Source organism: Electrophorus electricus, chromosome 18 (assembly GCF_013358815.1).
Source record: "Electrophorus electricus isolate fEleEle1 chromosome 18, fEleEle1.pri, whole genome shotgun sequence".
In the NCBI taxonomy this organism is placed as follows: Eukaryota; Metazoa; Chordata; class Actinopteri; order Gymnotiformes; family Gymnotidae; genus Electrophorus; species Electrophorus electricus.
In genome coordinates, this window is record NC_049552.1 from 7,220,297 (window position 1) to 7,239,386 (window position 19,090).

Consider the following 19,090-nt stretch of genomic DNA (forward strand, 5'->3'; position numbering starts at 1 on the left):
AAAGCGGGGCGAACCTACCAACATCACTTGAAATCAGCAAACCGCAAGCCCACATTAAATCTAATGCGGTCTGACGGCCATTTGAGTCAGACTGACTGGAATGCCACTGGGAGCTGTGCTAGGAGACCGTTGCCAAGAGCCAGAAGGTTACAGGTCAAAACACAGGCTGGTGACAGCAGCAGCTACTACTGCGCCTCTAGGTTCGTCATTTATCCTCACAGATGTCTTGATTGAGAAGTAAGCTTGCCAAAATTGGATCACAATAATGTCAAATCAAATTGTACATACTTACTAATACACTGTTTTCTTCTACCAAAACAATTAGTTGTGGTTGTGGTGGAGGGCAGCTCCATCACATTTGGTTACTCTCGATATTCCATATACGTTGTAATCATTGACACAGCTCTACACCAACCTTAAGCGCAAATGCCCCCTTACCTCAGAGGGATGCTGTGTTGTTCATAGATGTGGCAATCTGTTGTCCAAATTCAATAATTCCAGAATTAAATCCGACAATTGCCAAATAACTTTGACAGCTGAAAGGCTGCAAGAATATTTAATCAGGTGGTTAAACATTTCATATAATAATAAATATTTGAATAATAAGGACACACATCCATATGCACGTCCTCATAAAATAAAGGACGTAAGAGTCTACAGATCAAAGTTGGCTCTAACGTGACCGTAACATGAGTGACGGGAGGAAAATTACGTTTGCATTGTGGCAGCACTGCGCAAATAAAGGGATTTTGTATCGAAATTTAGCTAACTAGCTAAATCTATTCTTTAGCTAGCTAGTTATGGCTAGGGATACCAAATCTCAACTATTCATGAAACTTAAAGTAAACATTACAAGAATTCCAAGTATTTCCTATAATGTGATTTAACTAAATATCTCTCTCTCTCTCTCTCTCTCTCTCTCTATATATATATATATATATATATATATATATATATATATATTAATTTCCAGACGACAGCAACTACATCATTGTACTCCTTCACTGTACTGCCAATTAGTTAGTGCCAGCTATCTTAGCATATTAGTGATAACGTGCCTTAATTTGATAACCTTTGGTGTTTTTTTCCCCCCCCAAGGAAACTGTCTTCTATGTGAATAAAACGAGGTAACTGTTATCTAGCTAAAAGAACTGCGGTCTGGGACAACAGTTTGCCATTCCGCCCGTATTATTGACACTGGAGTCGGCAGGGTGAGACCAGACATCGCCCAAGACACCATCAGTTTCGCCGCGCTGCACGGAATCCGTTAGTGGGAAACAGAAGCGATTGAGAACTTACCTGTCGACAGCATTAATGCCTCCACGAAAACTTCGCCGGCCCGACGATTAAATGTGCTTGAAGACTACGCTTTAGGCTAACGCGATGGACATAACTGAACGTCCGGACGGGCATGTGTCACTGGTCTTATCCACCAGTACAGCCAGCACGACGCGTCGTCCTCGATGTCAAAGCGGACGCGTAGATGGCATTTGTGAGGCTTCGCTAACCTTCCACTGAGGGCCTTCACTTTTTTTTTTTTTTTTTTTTTTTTTTCCGTTTTAGATTAAGTCCATACCGGCGACCCAAAAATTCAAAACGACATCTCTATTCGCAGCCAGCAGAGCTTTGAGACGGAAGTCAAAACACAGCAGGAGTGCTAGTCATGCTAACAGAGAGTGGGGCTGGGTTTGACACTCCCACGCTGAACGTCGTCGCATTTCTGCCCCAGGCGCAGTGTTGCTGAGCTCGAAACGAAGTCACGCAGGTTGGTTTTCGGCGAACTACTGGCTCTCAAGCGCAGGTTTTGCGGCACTGTAAGTACAGATGACAAGATGTACATTCTTCTCCTATGCACCGCAGCAATGCGCCTGCGCGATTTTCTTACATTATGTTTCCCAATAAGTGCCCTCAAATCCCCCCCAGCCCCCCACCCCCGATCTCAAATTTACATTCCCCTTAAAAACTCGTGAAAAAAATGCTACTCAATAAACGTACATTTTAACTGCATAATTGGTATAGCTGTAAATGTAAGCTCAGATATTTTAAATAATGTGTTTTAGTAAACAACCGTCAAAGTGTGTTTGTAAGCGCGTTATTGCACTGACACAGAGAAAATCTTCAGTTGTTGGGCGGGCGCGCCCTCTGCAGTTCATCGTAGAGAATATGTTTGTTTTTCTTCTCAGTTCGCGTTTCAATTAATTTCTAATAATTTATAATCTTCGCATACAGAAAGTTCTCGTCTACAGCTTCTGAGTTTAAATTTGGTCCAGACGGTTAAGCCCCCAATAAACGTCTTGTTTGAAGAACTGACTTATATGGGAAATTATATTTTTGTTGAACTGACAGTTAACTGATGTAAAGAGTAACAACCATCTTTGCTCAGCACATATTCAATATTGTTTGATAGTCAAAAAATAATCCTAATATCTATTTACATCATTATAACAGAACCAAGAACGTAAGAACTGACAGACATCTACTCAATGAAGTGGGCAAACAATTTATTAAAAACTGGACACGGGCCAGTGCACAATGTTAGAACAGCTAATGCACAACTTAGCATTGTGTGCACACGACACAAACAGCTTGTTAACGCGTGGCTATATAAAAGGCAAATTTTTACATGAGTAATCAATGTTTTCACATGTATTCTGTTTACAGGAGGAAAAATGAAGCATCGTCACGTCAGTGCAAAAAGATCAAAAAGATCCAATAAACTGCATGACCCACATAAGTTTGGGATTTATTTTATTTTTAAAATGTATATTGCACCTTAAATTTAATCAAACTCAACACTTATATGAGGCTGATCTAATTTATATTCTGCAACTTCCTCCTTAAATGAAGGATTAGATTTATAAGCCACACATACTGTTTCCACATGTGGGAAAGGTTCTGAAGAATCAGTATATCAACATAACCAAGAACCAATAGAATTCCTTCACACTTACTTGGCTGTACATCTAACCCAGTTGACTGAACATTTGAGCCTATACAGTGAACACATTTGGGAGTAACTGACTTGGACAAAGTTTAACTGGCGATTTAGCTTTTAAAGCTTGGCTATAGAATGTGCTTTAAAAAAAATTTCAGCTCATACAGACACATCTGTGGATTCTAAATGAAGCAATACTATCAGGAAAATGTATAAGCAAACATCCAAATTTGCTTAGTCATAAAACTGCCCAGTCATTCTGGTAATGAACTTGTCATTTACCAATAATTTAACACAGCCCATGAACTGTGAAGAGATCAACACCTCGCACACACCGACCGGTTTGTTTTCCCTCAGCAGCATAAATTATACAATAAATTAGTCTTTGTTCTTCAGGAAAAAAAACAAAAACTATAAATAAAAACAAAAAAGTACACAGCCTATCATGACACTTAAAACAAAACTGAGAAAATGAAAATGACCAAAAAGAAAAAGTCTATCCCCTCCACCCCACCGTTTCACAAAAGCGGCAGGCTGCCCTGCGGTGCCAGAATGATGCCGAAGACATAGAAGAGTCCCAGGAGCACATTGAGCTTGGCCGTCTTCTGCGGGATCTTGGAGTAGTGCTGGCTGCGGAACTGCCTCTCCAGCGGGAAGGCCATGGGCAGCGTGAGCAGGGGCAGCGCCATGCTGATGGTGTAGCGCGTGGCCAGGATGCAGAAGAGCACGTAGGGCACAAAGAGCAGCAGGTTGTAGATGACGTACGACAGCGCCGGCCCCACCAGGATGGCCAGCGTGACGATGCCCGCCTGCCGGTCCGAGTCCATGTCGCGCGTGTTGTTGCTGTGCAGGATGGCCTCTGTGTTGAGCGCCAGCGGCACGGCGTACACCAGCGGCAACACCGACAGGTAGCCTACCTGCACGGCGTGCGCGAACATGACGGCCAGCGGGCCGAAGGTGATGAGGATGACCACGTCGCCCAGGGCGACGTACTTCAGGCCTATCCCTGCGCACGGGACGGAAGGAGCAATGTCAATTGTTAAGAAGTGTCAAGGAGAGCCTTAATCCTTTGGTTGGAAGGTGAGGGTTGGACTGAACAAAACTTAAAGAAAGCAACGGGTAATGAAGCTCGGGTCCATGTTTACATTTATGGCATTCAGCTGATGCTTTTACCCAAAAAGACTTACAGCTATGACTGAATACAATCTGAGCAATTGAGGGGTAAGGGCCTTGCTCAGGGACCCAAGAGTGGCAGCTTGGTAGTGGTGGGACTTGAACTGGCAACCTTATGATTAATAGTTAAGTAATTGCTTAACTATAGTAAAAAAAAAAATATATATATATATATTTTTTTTTTTTTTTTTTTTTTTTAAATTTTTTTAATGATGTTCTATAAATATCCACTCATTCAAACATATAATTCATTACATTTATTAAAAACAATATGGGGCATTTACAAACACAAATAATATCAACACAATTAAATATGCATTGTACTGATATTACCCTGCATACTGCCATGTGCCACTTGGTTGAGTGTTTGTTTAATGACACTGACTTGAACAGACTTGTGCAATTTCTAATACTGGGAGTTGGCTTTGCACAATCAATATACTTTTACACAAACTTACCTCCAGTATACAAAAATGAGCTGGACAGGCCTCCAAAATAGATGAGAGCCAGATGCTCGAGTCTCAGTGTGGAGAGGAAGTATAACAGTGTTGCACACAGGCACCCCACGGAGTACAACACGGCGCCAAACATCACCACGTCCTGCGGCTCTAATATCCGATCCACCAAAGTCCTGTCATCGCTCTTCTTATGGTCAATTCCCTTAGAGAAGTCGTAGTACGTGTTCACCAGGTTGCCCGCCCCATGGACCACCAGCACTGCCACGGCGCACACCAACAGGACAACAAGGTCCACAGAGCCCTCCAGCTTGTAGGCCAGTGCACTGCCCAGTGCCACAGGGGTGAGCGAGGCACTAAAACTCCAAGGCCGGAGGGCTAGGACGTACGCTGCACACTTGTCCTGCATGTCCAGGGCCATTTTGGCCACCCGGGAGATCTTGGTGTTGCGATTTCCCTCCACGGGCGTTCCTGGTGACTTTGCCCCGTTCAGCCCGTTAGAGCCCGCCAACACATGCGTCTTTGCACTCGTTTTCTTTTGGCCCGCAGCCATGGCAACCTTAGTGTGGTGGAACAAAGACCTAAAAAGGGGTAGCCACCAAAACGATGGCACGAAACACACACGCGTAAATGGGACATTCTAAGGTTAAACGAATACTGTGATATAACGTGCACAATTTGCAGACTTCAACGTAATTATTTATGAAAGTATTCGACATGACTACCTCAATTCATGTCTGTTCCAAATAAATTGCAGCTTTATTAGCATGTACTATGACAGCACTAGAAACACAATAACTTCAAAACACAGTCATTGTTATTTTTATGCAAGCTGTTCAGGAAAACACATTAACCAACAAATTTAAGATTAATTTAAATTTTAAAAGACACTCGTCGATCTTAAATGGGGTCAAGCAAGAATCTAAGGCAAGGGGCGGATTAATTAGCGAGACAGCTAGCTAAATCTGGCTAGCATCATGAACCACCGTGTCAGAAGTGGCCATAAAACATTTTTAAATCTAGCCAACAGGGCTGCAGTAGTTACATGAATTACAGTTGTCAATCGATAGCGACTTTGAGATGTCTTACGGACACTTCAGCCTCGGTTGTGGAATAAAAACTGAGGTTGCTGAAGGGCAGTGATACCTTGGTAAATAGCTAGCTAGCCACAGAGATTACAGAAGATTACGAGGGACGACAAACTATCTGAAGTTCAGAGCGACATTTCCTTTTGTGCAATAACATTACCTGTTCTTGTCTATCTTTTCGAGACTAAAGAGCTATTCTATGCCCTGTTCATACATCCTTCCCGTAAGCCCTTGTAGTGCAACACAAACTGGTCAGATCCTAAACAGAAGTGTTGGCACACCAGCTAACGTGTCAAGTGTGAGAGTATTTAGCTTAGCTCTGTGTAGCTAACAAGCCACTGGTAACCAATCACAGCGCAAACGCCATTTTAGCCAGCCCCTCTAATGTGCAACAGCATATATGAGACTGACGGAAACAATATACGGTATCATATGGTCCTATAGGTCTTTTGATTTGATTTGACTTTTTAAAAAAGTTTAAAAACCTTGACAGTCTGAAGTTTGAAAGCCGTTTTCTCCATAAATCATTATGGTCGAGTTATCGAGAATAATCAGCTGATGACAACTAAATCTAAATGATAACTACATCTAAATGACAACCAAAAATAAATGTATATTTAAATATATATACATATGTGAAAATTTGAAAAGCGTATCAAAAGTCCTATCGGATTGACTGCGGCTGACGTTAATGATATGCCTATGTAAAGCCTGAAGATTGGTAAAGTGGGAGAGTTTTGGAAATTTCATGTGCTCTGTCATCTTTTAATATAATATTAATGCCATATATAACAACATAAGATCATGTCTTTTACACAGTTTAAAAATGAAAATGAACACAAACACAAATAAAATGACGCCTTTTCAAACCTCATCTGACCAAACCCCAAATCTTTTTAAAGGACATTGGTAAAGTGAGACGCATATACTGTCAAAGTTTGACACTCTTTTCTTGTCTTTAATCAAACCGATTGTGGCAGGGCTTGACATGGCCTAATGTAAATTATCTATTTATCATTTAGATTTATAAATTGCACGAAGTAATATACAGTATGTTTTACTGATCATGACATAACTTCATGCCATGTCATATAGAAATTTGCAAAATTTGCAAATGTCTTTGCTCTCTCTAACTGTGCTTCGCTCATAACACATTTGCATCTTTTTTCCTTCTTGGATTATTATTTTTATTGTTTATTTTTGCTAATAGTCTTATTTTTTGATTAAATAAAGTTTGAATAAGAGGGGAATAAATGAACGTCAGGCTGTATATCTATTGAAGCATATTGTTAAGTTAAATTAACCGCTCGTGAAGTGTAGTGTCATTCCCAATGGAAAGGAATGATCTAATGAACTTGGTCCTTGATTTAATTATATTTAGTAGACTGAATGTGTGTGTGTGTGTGTGTGTGTGTGTGTGTGTGTGTGTGTGTGTGTGTGTGTGTGAGAGAGAGAGAGAGAGAGAGAGAGAGAGAGAGAGAGAGAGAGAGAGAGAGAGAGAGAGAAAGATTCCACAGCAATCAGCAATGAATATAAATGTAATAGACCCGTTTGTGCATACAAGAGAATCAAATTATGTTTAATAAATATATGAATCTCACAGTTTAGGATAAAAGCAGTTAAAACTGTAGGCCTAATCCGTACTGATTGAATTACAGTACGTACAGCTGGTTTCCTTTACTAATACTTGTCAGGCAGTGATCTCCATTGAAGTAATGTGAGACCATTTGGCAGGCTCTGGAGGTGTGCTTCGGGAGTCTGAGGAAAAAATTCAACTATAGCTCCACAGTCTGGAACGTGACCGCCACTCATTTCGGACCGTGGCAGACCGGAGATTTCGCTCTCCCTACCTGCATCCCTAAATTTAACATTGCACACAGGCTGTCGGTCAAATTCCTAACCCCGATGGAACGCCAGTAAATCAAAGGGTAATAAATGGTGGAGAAAGTAAATAAATATTCGCTTCGGTTAAAAATTTGGACGGCGACATTGCAACCATGGTGTGCCAGACAAGTATGCGAAAAGAAGAGTGCGCTGGGGTTGTTCTTGCGGCGGCGGTGATCGGCGTCTTCTTAACGGTGATGCACGAAGCCACAGCTTTTCCTACTTGGAGATTTGAGGTATGGTGTGAATTCTTCCTCACCAGGCTGCTTCAGGACGCTACTTCACATCAAAAGTGCGTGTCGCGTAGCAGAATGCGGCATCGATTGTGTGCGAAACTTGCACGTATGATATTGTTAGGGAGAAAAAGCAGGTCTTACAGATCAAACGATCAATGGTTTGACAACAGCCTATGGATTTTGATGACTTTCCATTACTATTATCAAACATGAATTAGGGTTACAAACAGAATTGCTTTTGTATTCTATGTCCATCCCTCCCGGACGTTCTGCACGAGCGTAAATTTGACATTCTTTTTTGTTTGTTTCATTCCGAACGATAATTAGCCTCCTAAGGAGACTAATAATTACAGTCATCTTATGGTCTATTACATCGCCTGTAAAATGTAATGTATAAATTAGTTTGCATATCGGATAACAAAAAAAGACAGTAGACTTTAAGTAATGGTTTTGAAGTCTTACAACACTATGCTACATCTGCATGTATTATCGTTATCGTTTAACTTTTATCTTATTTTGTGGATGATGGAAATAATTATGGATATATGCACATGAATGAGTCAGCTTAATCCGCGATGAATTATAGCAACTATCATGACTTTATTATATTAACAGGACAGTGCATGTATCAGCATCTGTTGCACGTGCCTCTTGTTTGACGTGTTATAGCAATTTCTTAGACCGCACTCCTATGACGATTTATTAAAGCACTCCAGTCTCACACTGATAGGACGATGAGTGTGTGTGTGTGTGTGTGTGTGTGTGTGTGTGTGTGTGTGTGTGTGTGTGTGTGTGTGTGTGTGTGTGTGTGTGTGTGTGTGTGTGTGTGTGTGTGTGTAAAAAGTGCATTAAAGGCTTGTAAAAAGTATGGGGTAAATCTTTTGCAGACGTCAAAAGTTTTTCCGCAACGGTGAACTTTAGTCATGTTTAGAGTCCGGTTCAAACATAGTGATTTCTGGTAGCCTTAATACGGAAGGCCTTGTAAAGTGGCCACACTGTTTATGTGACTAATTAAGCATGAACTGAGTATCTGATTGGCAGATTCTTACTGCTTCAGTCACGCAATCTGTTCTACACAGGTTCTCTTATGAAAGGCCATAATGGCCTTTTTATGGTTTTTATGCAAAACCAAAACATCACTTAAAAATATTTTTTAATTCTACTTTTTGCGCCTAACAACAAATCTTGGGCAGGCCTGTTCGGTATATAAAGAACTACCAGGGATTGTTTCTGCCATAAAGGGCTCTTCAAATCCTAACAAAGTCAAAGGGCTTGGACGGTTTATGTTTGTTTAGTATGTTTATGCAACTTCATTACTTGTGGACTAGGGATTCTGAAGCTGTGATCTGAAGATTGGTTAAAAGGTTTATACCATTACATCGGAGAGTCAACACAAGCGTTCAGCATTATTATTATTATTTTTTAAAAAGGACCAAACCCAAATCTTTTTAAAGTGGGACACTCTTTAATCAAACAGATTGTGGCAGGGCGTGAAATGGCCTAATGTAAATTATTTATCTTGTAAAGTGCACGCAGCAACATGCAGTATGTTTTTAGGTCCACATATAAATGTTTAAACAGCAAATAAACTTGGTTTACAATCTCACCGAATAATTAAGGTGAAAGAGGGCTTTTGTATTTCATTGCGTGTACAGAAGCGCCTAGCCCATTGAGCACGTTCACTTTGATTAAACATTTCAGCCATTTAGTGCGTCGCGCGGTTGCCTCAATCCTGCGTCGCGCGTGGGGGTTCGTCAGCAGAGCGCGCGCGTACGTAGCGACACGTCGCGCGCTCACAGGAAGGAGGGTCGACTCTGGCTCCACCACCCCCGGCCTCGTACCGGGGTTCGACTCTGCCGCGCTCGCCTTGCACTTCAAACGCCATGTCTCTCTCTCTCTCTCTCTCTCTCTCTCTCTCTCTCTCTCTCTCTCTCTCTCTCTCTCTCTCTCTCTCCTCTCCCGTTTTCCATTTCTTTTCTTTGGGAAAAAAAAGGGGGAGCAAGTGTCTTGCCAAGAGCTTAGCTTAGAACAACAACCCTGCGAAAGCATGTGATATAAAGCCAGACTACATGGCCTGTCCTGGGACTGTTTCGACTCAGGAATGTCTCCTCCGCCTCGCAGCCCACCCCCGTCTCCCGCCTCCGCCTCCACCCCCGTCTCCCGTCTCCCGTCTCCCGCCCCCGTCTCCCGCCCCCGCCCCCTTGCCTTCTCTTGCTCCATAAACGGCTGTTATCAGCTTGTACATACGGGTCATTTTGAGGTTTGGCCGAAGGCCCGCGATGAACAGTGGCCGCTCCAGACGTGAGGGGTTAGCGTCAAAACGGATATATGCAATTGAAGCTATATAAGCTATATGAAGAAATATAAGATATATAAGCTATATGAAGATATATAAGATATATAAGCAATATGAAGATATATAAGATATATATGTGAAGAAATATAAGATATATAAGCTATATGGAGATATATAAGATATATAAGCAATATGAAGATATATAAGCTATATATGTGAAGAAATATAAGCTATATAAGCTATATGAAGAAATATAAGCTATATAAGCTATATGAAGATATATAAGATATATAAGCAATATGAAGATATATAAGATATATATGTGAAGAAATATAAGATATATAAGCTATATGAAGATATATGATATATGAAGAAATATAAGCTATATGAAGATATATGAGCTATATGTGAAGATATATAAGCTATATAAGCTATATGAAGATTTATAAGCTATATAAGACATATAAGCTATATGAAGATATATAAGCCATATAAGATATATGAAGATATATGCAGATGCACGGCCCGTAGGATGTGGGCTTCTTGATTAAAGCGTGCAATAGTTCGAGGTCTATGACTGGTGCAGCGGGGTTGGAGCCTGTAAACTTTTAACCCAGAGACCTGGCACTGGGCAGGGGTGTACATGTGTGTTTTCCGATATAAAAGGATTGGGTTCAACATTCGGTTACTGCTGGGGGAAGTTTACAACTACATAACTGCTTCAAAGACAGAACAGTCCAGCACCGCAGACAAAACACAGCCAAGGCTGATACTGAAACGTTTTAATCTAATACATAACTTTTGAAGCATATCATAAGCAGTGTTCAGTTTTATTTTGACCCGGGAGAGAAAAAGAAACTCTGGTGTTCTTTCATATGTACACAGTAAAACTCTTACCGAATGAGGGAGGTAATTTGTCTTTTAATAGCGTATCTACCAAGTGTTCAGTGTTTAATGGACGCGTTTAATGTACGTGTGTGTCCGTGTTTTATTTGCTGGGGATGGTTCCAACAGCTCTTTGCTACCAAGAATTTTTATTTCGTTGTCTGCTTGTTCCAGAGAAGTCAAGTTTACTAACTCGCAAAATGATGATCCAAATTATTCAGACTGTCATCCAGTTACATAAGGTACATGTGTACCGCAAAGTTTCAAACAGTTGCAGACTGGAGATACTGCAACAGGGGTCGAGACCGCGCTGCGCGTCCCCAGGCTGCGATGCTCTCGGTACACATTTCGACTAGCACACACGTCCTTTATGAATGACTTTCTCCGCTGTGAGCGACAGAAGTGCCACACACGGCGAAGTCTCCCAGCTCATGCTGCCGTTGCATCTGCAAAGCGAATATCCATGTAAGGACAAAGACAGACACGGATTCACGACTAGTGCTAAACCACACATCAAGTCTCAAGTATGCGATGAATCACTAATCTGATACACTCACATTACAATGCGTGAATTATGGAACAATATCTTCAAGTGACTGTAGTTGCCTAACTCATGCATGTAATAATTATGTAATATACTTGGAGATATTAATATACAACCTCTGGGTTTGATTAATCAGGCCTCCTGTTTTGGAGTCAGTTTTCTTTTGTGGCCCAAATAATATTCCACCTTCAACAAATACATTGTTATGAATATTGATCATTCATTTCAAAAATGTTTTTTTGTGCAACTGAAGTTACTCTACACCCAGCTCCCAGACTAAATACGCAGATAGATGTTTTCAGTCCTGTCTAAAAAGCTTGTCTCCTGCTTCACTGTAGACACTTCTATAAGTACACAAGTCACAATACTTCAAGTACAACAAAACATTGCATCCCGCCAAGGCAAAACACGTTTTTTTTTTTTTGCCCATTTTCAAACAAGACTTGCCTATCTGACTAATTCATTCAAGATGCGTGGGTTTAAAACGCACCGTTTAAGCTGTTAGATGAGCGTGACTTTGGAGGAGGGCATATGAGGAGAGAAGCTTCATAGAAGGGAAAAAAAAACGGAACTAGACTTAATGATCATTTGGCTAATCTGAGGTTTTTTTGTCCAAGGAAGAAGCGGACATGTCTGGTGTTTTGATCATTGGAATTCGCAAAGATGCCCGGTCCCATGCGCTTCACCTGTCCAGGAACAAGCGCTACACCCTGACACCGGAGAAGCTTAAATGGGACAACTTCAAGCTGACATACAAGTAGGAGTTCTGCTTGTGTTTTCGTACGCCCCTTGTGAAACATTTGAACGTCCAGGGCTGCGTTTCCCACACGCTTCGTGGTGCGAAGAAAATCCTAAAGGAGAGCGAGAGTGATATGGCGACATACTCGCTGTAAAATTTAACGATGAGCTTCGTGCTCTGAAGCGTTTGGGAAACCCAACCCAGACTGTTTGTCAGCCCTGCCAAAACATTGCCCACAGCATGTCAGAAAGAAATGTCTGTTTTTTGACTCTTTGTTTTTCCTGGCAGTCTGTATATCAAACCACTACAGTGCTCAGAACACCGTTCACTCATTCACCCACAGTTTGTTAGAAACATCTTCCTCACACACACCTACACACACTACCCTTCCTCACACACACCTACACACACTACACTTATATTATACAGGCCTTTTGTACAGCAGAGACCATCTGTAGGCCATATGTTACCATGCACAATGAATCAACCACCCCATTCATCACTGGTCGATTTATTTCCAAAGCACGGGTAATCCTTAACCATTCTCCCACTGGTCGTGGGGGTTGTGCTAGTACAAGTTTAAACAAAGTATAAAGGGCTTCTGTGGTCAGACACTGCACTCTACATGCCATCAGAAGGGCAGTAGTCCCTGTCCAAGATGTTTTTTACGTATTTACGTGTTACGGTTGCATAAAACCGTTCGCAACGTCCGCTGCAGGCTGCTGTCGTTCCCGAGGAACCTGCTGAACGCCAGCGACACACGCAGGGGCATCGCCAAAGCCTTCGCCATGTGGAGCGACGTGTCGCCGTTCAGCTTCAGAGAGGTGCCTGCCGACCAGGACGCCGACATCCAAATCGGTACGGCTACTGCGCTTCTCATTCGCGCACCCCGGCCCGGAGGAACGTCCGCCCAGGTGTTAGTCGGCGTATGCCTGGAGCATGGCAGAACAAGAGTAGTGGGAATATAATCGGTTCTATTCATTTGAAATGGCAGTACATCGCTTGTATGGCAGAACTGTTGTTTCAGGAATGTTTTTGCAGGCGCGGGATTTGATAGAAAATGCCAAAACGCCGGCTGACGTTCTTCTAGCTGTGCACATAGAGCCTTTTTAACTTAATAAATGCAAGGTGGACACAGAGGCTTAAGGTTTATTTACCTGACGAAATGTGGGCATAGTTAGGCTTAAATAAAGAAATCTATCTGCACTAGTACTGGCACAATGTGATACAGAAATATGTTCTGTCACAATATTCATGCTGGATTGCATATGAAGTGCATATTGCAAAAAAGCAAACGTTAAATCAATTTGCCTTGTATGCACAGAGTTGTCAGCTGAGGTCAATCCTTAATTCACAATGACATTTTTGGGGGATTCAAGTCACGATTGTGGGAGGACCCCCCCCCCCAAAGAAAGACTAAAAATCCTTACGAAGCAAATCTAATTTTAAAAAGAAAACAAATAAATAAAACAAAACGTGACACACAAGTGGCTGGCCGCCCCAGTTTTAATGGAATTTTGGCCACAGGCTGGACATCCTGGGTCAAATTCAGAAGCTGATCGTCGTGGGATTTCAGAATTCCTGTCAAAGTCAGCGTGCGTTAAAGAAATTACGGTCGATCTCCACGTACGCGCGCGTGGGGGAGACACGGAGAGCTACTTTCAGCATAAACGTGCAGAGCCGACTCGCGCGATTTATGCTCCTCGGGGCCTTTTACGGCTGTTGGAGAGTGCGGCCTTGCTGATCTCCAGGTGCTCGTCTGTGCTGGAGGGCCGCTCGTGAGTGAACGTTTTGCTCTGGCAGGCTTCTACTCTGTAAACCATACAGACTGCCTGCAGTCCTACCTGCATCACTGCTTTGACGGCATCACCGGTGAGCTGGCCCACGCCTTCTTCCCCACGACCGGAGAGATCCACTTCGATGATGATGAGTACTGGATTCTGGGGAACATGCGTTTCAGCTGGAAGAAAGGCTAGTGCATTTAGTTTATTTTTTTTCACTTTGCTTTATTTGTGTCTCTCGGTCATATGACAGTGGTTTAGACCGATGATGAGGTCATGCCAGAATTTACCCAAATTAAAGATCACTGAGCTCAGTGATCCATCCCGTGCTCATAGGTACGTATGGCCATGCGCATTTGGGTAAGGTGCGCTTGGTGGAGTATTGATTGGTGTAATTACTGAAGGTCGAGGACTTATAACAGACAAATACTACCTCCAAAAAACTGCGACAGTAGGAGATTATGCTAGAATTATACAGACGTCTGTGTTCTTAAAACCACACCGAGGGCTGCAGTGTCTTCACGTATTCAAGGTGTGCAACAATCCTACAGAATCCTGTTCCACACAGATTGAGCCGAAACAAAGTAAAGGCGGAATCCTTATTCCTTGTTTCCTTTCTAGCAGGCAAGATACATTTTATTACATGTAATTTAACATTCACACCACAAGGTGTCTAATTAAAGGCAAGGGGACCATTTCATATGGATGCATGTGTATGGCAGGCGTATGGCTGACTGACCTGGTGCACGTAGCAGCTCATGAGGTTGGACATGCACTGGGTCTGATGCACTCCCAGAACCCCACAGCCATAATGCACCTCAACGCCACGCTGACAGGCCGCAAGCTAATAACCCAAGACGACGTCTGGGGCCTACAACGGCTCTACGGTACGTAACCACTCTGTCCAAGTAGAGCAAGCTTGTCCGAAGCCGGTTAAAACTCGAGCAATTCTTGACAGCAACGGGCAAAGTCGGGTACCGCGTGCTTATTCAAAGCTGCTTAAAAATTCCTGCGACGAATGGCAGGAAAGGTTTGTTGTGCCATTGGCCAATAACGATCTCAAAGAGTCCTTAAAAGCAGGTGAATTTTAAGAGGCGACCATGATGGACGGTATCTTTATGTGAAGCCTAACGTTTGTCCCTGGTTCCAGCTCTACCTCTGTAGTTTTCACGTGCCCTTCTCTCTCTCTCTCTCTCTCTCTCTCTCTCTCTCTCTCTCTCTCTCTCTCTCTCTCTCTCTCTCTCTCTCTCTCTCTCTCTCTCTCTCTCTCTCTCTCTCTCTCTCTCTCTCTCTCTCTCTCTCTCTCTCTCTCTCTCCAGGATGTCTGGATAGGTTATTCATCTGTCCTGCTTGGGCTAGGAAAGGCTACTGCGAAAGCAAACGGAGACTCATGCAGAAGCACTGTCCCTACAGCTGCGACTTCTGCTACGGTAAGAGCAGCTGCCAGGAGCCGACAGGCATTCGAGTGTAGCAGATCATTTACTTCTCATTAGACACGGACCAGTTGGTGAAGTTATTGCGATACAGCCATATATTGAACTTTTGATGTGAAGTCCGGATAGAGCCATGCAGACAAATCGAGTTCTTCGTTACATGCAATCCAATACAAAGTATAAAACTACGCTGCATTTCTTTGTGTGACATAAACACTATTTAGGCAAATGTTTTCTACAAATATTCAGAGGCAAGACAATACTTGCTTTGCTTCCAGTGGGCACAACACACACTTCTTTAGATAGATTTTAGCAAACTGACTAGGATTTCATTCAAAATGTCCCACTCTTATCGTAGACCTCTAGCACCTGCGTTCTCTACTCATCATACTCGTTACAATGGTAGATGCCTAGAATTTAGCTTGTTACTTGAGCCCATGCAACGAAAAACCATACATGTCCATTCATTTTTCCATTCTATAAAATAAAATACTATACTATAAAGAATTATTGCAATTTTTATTTTTAAATGCCCACATGAAAGAATAAGGTAAGTCGAAATAAAGCATATTTAGCATTTTAATGTAAAAGTTGTACAAATTCAAAAATTAAAATATCTGATGTGTTTTTTTTGTTGTTGTTGCAAGGGCTCTGTTATTATTATTATTATTATTATTATTATTATTATTATTAACAGGCCCAAGCCAACAGTCCCAAGTCAAAATAAACAAGCAGATTTGGCCAAAAATAAAGCAGAATTTTGTTTTTCTGCCTTACAAAGCTCTTTTTTATTGAAACATAAATGGTTTATTTGAAATTTGGGGTGATTTAATTTGACTTATACAGTTTATTTGAAATTGGCCTTGTAAATACACATCTATTTCTGCCACAATGCCATTTTAAAGGTTTTTGTGTCTGACTTCAACATCTCTATTTGTAATCTTAGAGTACTTAACAGGATTTTTAGTTTTGGCAATGAATATTTTTCCCCCCAGAGAAAAAGTCTTCCATCTAAAATTTAAATGTAATTTTATTTGACAGTATAACCATTACAGTACAGCTTACGTTAAATTTACAGCAGATGTACAGTACTTTTGTTGAAAATAAGTGATTAATTCATTTGCTGTAGGGATATGAATTCTGTTTGCCAAGTTCTAACGGCCTATCCCTGCCCAGTCATTTAGTGGAGGAAAAGTGGAGTGGTCACATGACCACAGGCTTGTACCTAATGTACTGATATATCTCACCCGTGAAAAAAATCCCTTCCTGTTTCATTATGTAGTGATATATAGATTCCAAATGCAAGATCCAGAACAAACAGGTGAATATACAGAAGAACCGTGTACTGGTTGATATATTGGTGTGGGTTTTCACCAGTTTACCCAGAGGGCTAAGTCGATTTCAGCCAATCATGCAAAGGCACCCCATTGAGCAGAAGCCAGGACGAGGTACTATGAAGCGACATGCATGAGTGTAAACATCTCAGGTAGCGGTCCAAATGTTTCAGGAAGGGGGGGGGGGGGGCCTGAAACAGCACCGGTCTTGGACCAAAGTGAGGCATCAGGCATCAATGATTAAGTATTAAAGTTGCTTGCTACTGCACAGCAGGGTAGCTGAGGGATCTAAGAAAAGGCCCACGGTTCAGGAATCCGAGGATTTTGAGCCAGACCCGTGTCCTGGAAGAACACAACAGGAAACGTCTCCTCCTCAAGACGTCCCGATGTGGACAGCTCCTCCGTCGAAGGGCTGGGATTTTGTCTGCTCACAGGAGAGGGGGAATGCACATCCTAATCCGGTTCTCATCGCAGCCAGGGCAAAGTCTGGGCTTCTGGGGGAAATTTCTTGCATGAAGACAAGCCACTGGAATCTTAGCATGTGGTTTATGGGCCTCACACGCAAGAAGACCAACTTTGTTTGGACGAGGACCAAAGCAACATCAACAGTTCCTCCTAGTTAGAAGCTGGCAGAGACGCCAAAGAATTTTTTTTTTTATGTTTGTGGCTAACGTGCGTTCTTATTCGGAGTGCAGTGTAAACATTACTCAATCCGGTTGCTCTTCCGAGGCCAGTTTTGCTTTTCCTCCAGTAACGGAACCAGTAAATACTTCAGAAAGAGAGTTGTCTTTCCCAACAGAACCTGACGGCGACTTGCATAAAGAGCGTTGCATGCACACCTTGCGGATGCTTACAGCAGCACATGTAATGACCATGTCGTAATGCTCGAACAGCATTTCCCTTTCCCACTGTCGCGCCGACACCAAAGCCACCACGGACCAAACAAAAGCTTGTCGCCGAAGGAAAGAAACTCACCTTCCGCTGTGGGAAGAAAATCGCTGCAAAGCGAGGCAAAGTGTAGTAAGTTCATTTTTTCCTTTATACCTTCATTTCTGAGTTGGTGCTCCAACACTAGCAGCTGTTTTGAATGATTATCCATGAGCTATTTGTTATTTATGAAATTACTTTTCATGATTGTGTTTTCAAAGCTTCCCCCCATTTGTTTCCTTCCCCCTGCGGTCGGTTTGACCGTAAACCCCATAACCTGTGAACACTCTGATCACGGTAGCTGGTACAAAGACGATGAGCTGCTAGAAGTTTCGCACCCGGGCTACATCTCCCTGAAGGACGACCACCTTAGCCTTGTGGCGAACGCCATCAACGAGGGTACGTACACCTGCATCGTGAGGAAGAAGAACAAGGTTTTGACGAACTATTCGTGGAAGGTGCGCGTGCGCTTCTGAGGGCCGCGGTGCGCTCTGGAGTGCACTACAGCACAGATGCTAGTCGAGCGACGTGAGGAAACACGGGGAAGACCAGAAAGTGGCTCCACACACCCCCACACCCCAACACTGCCTTCTCTCTGCCTTCTCTCTGCCTCCGTATACCCCTGATCTAATGAGCTCTGCCGTCCTGGGAACGAGTGCCGTGCGGAACAGCGGGCAGCGCTGACGAGATGGAGAAGAGGCAGATCCATGATGGAACCCAAGGCTTACGTTCACAGCAGCACCATGGAACCTCACTCACTTGGGCACATAGTCCACTGCATTAATACACAAATCTAATCAGAGTTCTGATGTCAGGGTTATTGTGTTAGCTATGTAAATGTGTTATTTAGGTGCCAAATAAAAACACAAAACAAAACTATTCTATGGCTGTTTTCGCTTCTCTGTAATACCGTGAAACGCTGTTGCAGTGGACTTTGTTTTCCCTGATGAGCAGCACAGCTGCTCGGGAAGCATAGAAGACAGAACTCCTCTAAAAGCTTAAGCCTCCTCATCCAGTCTCTGAAGCACAAAATGTATTGAAGTACTTGGTACTTATAGATTTTAACAATGAAAGGTACATCCTATACAGAGGTCATTAATAACCCTTCAACCATCCTGAGAGGAATTTATTTCAAGATCGACCACTAGGGGCATTTCAGTTTTCAGCCAACTACAACCCGGTAGCTATTGTTCGTAACGGAACATTTTACTGGCAATTAGGTCGATTTAAAACATGCTAGCAATTGAATGAGTGGATATCAATTCAGACTACGGCATTTGTTAGCCAGGAGAGCCAGAGACACGGGAGAAATCCCAAGGTCAAGTGTGGACTTAAGGAAACGGTATAATCGTGGAGCGCGAGCTTCTTTTATCATTCCTG

General features: G+C 42.5%; 3 protein-coding genes across 6 annotated transcripts in view; 1 reads left to right on the forward strand and 2 right to left on the reverse strand.

Moving 5' to 3' along the window:
* mib2 (mindbomb E3 ubiquitin protein ligase 2) overlaps window positions 1-1,880 on the reverse strand; it is a 44,232-nt gene extending 42,352 nt beyond the window's left edge. The window contains exon 1 of the mRNA XM_035536347.1: window positions 1,300-1,880. Coding sequence (XP_035392240.1) covers window positions 1,300-1,312 — 13 coding nt within the window. The 5' untranslated portion in view covers window positions 1,313-1,880. The remainder of the gene's footprint in view (window positions 1-1,299) is intronic.
* A 604-nt stretch (window positions 1,881-2,484) lies between these two features.
* On the reverse strand, window positions 2,485-5,982 carry ubiad1 (UbiA prenyltransferase domain containing 1). Of its 2 annotated transcripts, none has more exons than XM_027015024.2 (3): window positions 5,812-5,982; window positions 4,567-5,144; window positions 2,485-3,941 (listed from the first exon to the last, which is right to left on the reverse strand). In XM_027015024.2, the coding sequence occupies exons 2-3, from the start codon at window positions 5,114-5,116 to the stop codon at window positions 3,454-3,456; spliced, it is 1,038 nt and encodes a 345-aa protein (XP_026870825.2). In that variant the 5' UTR covers window positions 5,117-5,144; window positions 5,812-5,982; the 3' UTR covers window positions 2,485-3,453. The 2 variants fall into 2 exon arrangements, with proteins under 2 accessions (XP_026870825.2, XP_026870826.2); XM_027015025.2 differs by lacking the exon at window positions 5,812-5,982 and adding an exon at window positions 5,710-5,804.
* Window positions 5,983-7,447: 1,465 nt separating this feature from the next.
* On the forward strand, window positions 7,448-18,589 carry mmp23ba (matrix metallopeptidase 23ba). 3 transcript variants are annotated; one of them, XM_035536362.1, is made up of 8 exons: window positions 7,448-7,771; window positions 12,114-12,253; window positions 12,954-13,093; window positions 14,039-14,206; window positions 14,739-14,903; window positions 15,336-15,446; window positions 17,677-17,803; window positions 18,012-18,589. In XM_035536362.1, the coding sequence occupies exons 1-8, from the start codon at window positions 7,649-7,651 to the stop codon at window positions 18,184-18,186; spliced, it is 1,149 nt and encodes a 382-aa protein (XP_035392255.1). In that variant the 5' UTR covers window positions 7,448-7,648; the 3' UTR covers window positions 18,187-18,589. The 3 variants fall into 3 exon arrangements, with proteins under 3 accessions (XP_035392255.1, XP_035392258.1, XP_035392257.1); XM_035536364.1 differs by having other exon boundaries at window positions 7,685-7,771; window positions 12,118-12,253; XM_035536365.1 differs by lacking the exon at window positions 18,012-18,589 and having other exon boundaries at window positions 17,583-17,764.
* The last annotated feature ends 501 nt before the right edge of the window (window positions 18,590-19,090 follow it).